The following is a 1684-nucleotide window of genomic DNA, read 5'->3' as shown; positions in this document are numbered from 1 at the left end:
AGTTTTAATAAACTTTTCAGGGTAGTGAAATGGACAAAAGACAAATGTCCTTTTTTAGATCCTTTACCAAAACTAAAGCAAAATAACCTTCGTGTTTTTTAATGATTAAATAAGGGGGGAAACTTGCTTGTGCTTGCTGGCAGAGTTATTGGATCGTAGATGTCAGTTTGGATTGATCCTGATTGACAGTCGCCTGGAGCTGAAGATTAAGGGAAGTTTCATGATTTAATGCAAGATTCATGAGTGACTAATGACACTATCATTAAAATGCTTTTTCTGTAAAGATGCTTTGAAACGATCTGCGCTATACAAATAAATGTGAAACTGATTTCAGCTGTATGTACAGCATGGTTTTATTCAGCATTCATATACCTAGTGACTTTGGTGATCATAATGTTAAAATGAGATGGAATGTGGATAAATTCAAAGAGGTCAAATTAAAAAGTTTAGCTAAAATTACCACAGTGTTTCTGTTTCATGGCCAAAAAAATTCCCTCAAGCGTCGCAGCAAATGTTTTTACATGCTTCTGAAAGCTGTCCAACCAATTCCTGTATCCTGTACACATGATCACACACTGAGCTCTTATTTGTCGGTACTGCAGGGGTCGGGTTTGTTTCATGTGTGCTAAGAAACAGTTAATATTGCTTTATTTGGTCACAAAACTAGAAGCTTTTCCAGAGGTTTTGTGGGCTCAAAGCTCCAGGATTCTATTTTGCACAAAACAGTATGTACATTTAAAAACAAGCTGGCTCGCAGTATCAAACGACAGGCTTTTTATTAAAAACAATGAAATCTACAAACGTCACACATCTGTCAGTATCTGCATTCATCATCTCACACACCAATAAACACTTCACAACATAGAGATATGATCTGGTAGTCATTTAATGAAACACAATGTGTGTAAAACTGTGAATCCTGCTCAGAGGATCTAATTAACTGTTCGTTAAGCGCTCTGAGTTTTGTACAGTAACAGCAACGCGTCAGCCGGCTTCCTCTGCAGAACAGTCAATGCCAGCGTATGTGAACTTCTCATAGAGCGTCGTGTTGACGTACGTCTGGAGAGAAGAGAGGAGAGCGTTTACAGCAAAACAACATGCAGTTTAAAACCATCAGAGCACTTCGACTGGAAGACAAATAATGCTCCATCTCTGGATCTCATACCTTCCTCTCTTCCAGCATACGATTGAGTGACATCAAGATCTGAGCGAATGAAGGTCTCTCGTAAGGTTTCTCCTTCCAGCACTGCTTCATCAGCTCATACCTGCAGAGACAGAGAAGCAGACTCATCTCCACTCTATCATCCGCAGATGGACACAGGTGTTTGAGACTTACACCTCGTCGTCACAGTTGAGCGGCTTCTCCAGCCGATAGCCCTGCGGGAGTTTCTCGTACAGCTGCGTGCACGTCATACCGCAATACGGCGTTCCACCTGCCAATCAAAGCCACCAAATCACATCATGCCAGTAAGAAAGCAGACATTATCAGACCTTGAACTCTGACTGCATTGATCGTGTGACAGACCTAAGCTGACCACCTCCCAGAGCAAGACGCCATACGACCACCTGAGCAGAGAGACACGGTTACTCTCAGCACAAAACACACACACACACACACACACATACAGACAGACACACTCACACTCTCTCACACACACACACACACACACACACACACACACAC

General features: G+C 42.0%; 1 protein-coding gene across 1 annotated transcript in view; it reads right to left on the bottom strand.

The window, feature by feature from the left end:
• Positions 1-764: 764 nt before the first annotated feature.
• tek (TEK tyrosine kinase, endothelial) overlaps positions 765-1684 on the bottom strand; it is a 23013-nt gene continuing 22093 nt past the window's right edge. The window contains exons 20-23 of the mRNA XM_016524038.1: positions 1526-1566; positions 1337-1433; positions 1166-1265; positions 765-1059 (exon numbers count right to left, since the gene is read on the bottom strand). Of these exons, the coding sequence (XP_016379524.1) occupies positions 985-1059; positions 1166-1265; positions 1337-1433; positions 1526-1566 (313 nt within the window). The 3' untranslated portion in view covers positions 765-984. The remainder of the gene's footprint in view (positions 1060-1165; positions 1266-1336; positions 1434-1525; positions 1567-1684) is intronic.

Source organism: Sinocyclocheilus rhinocerous, unplaced genomic scaffold, assembly GCF_001515625.1.
Source record: "Sinocyclocheilus rhinocerous isolate Xijiao unplaced genomic scaffold, SAMN03320098_v1.1 scaffold991, whole genome shotgun sequence".
Lineage (NCBI taxonomy): Eukaryota > Metazoa > Chordata > Actinopteri > Cypriniformes > Cyprinidae > Sinocyclocheilus > Sinocyclocheilus rhinocerous.
This window is presented reverse-complemented; position numbering and strand designations above follow the sequence as displayed.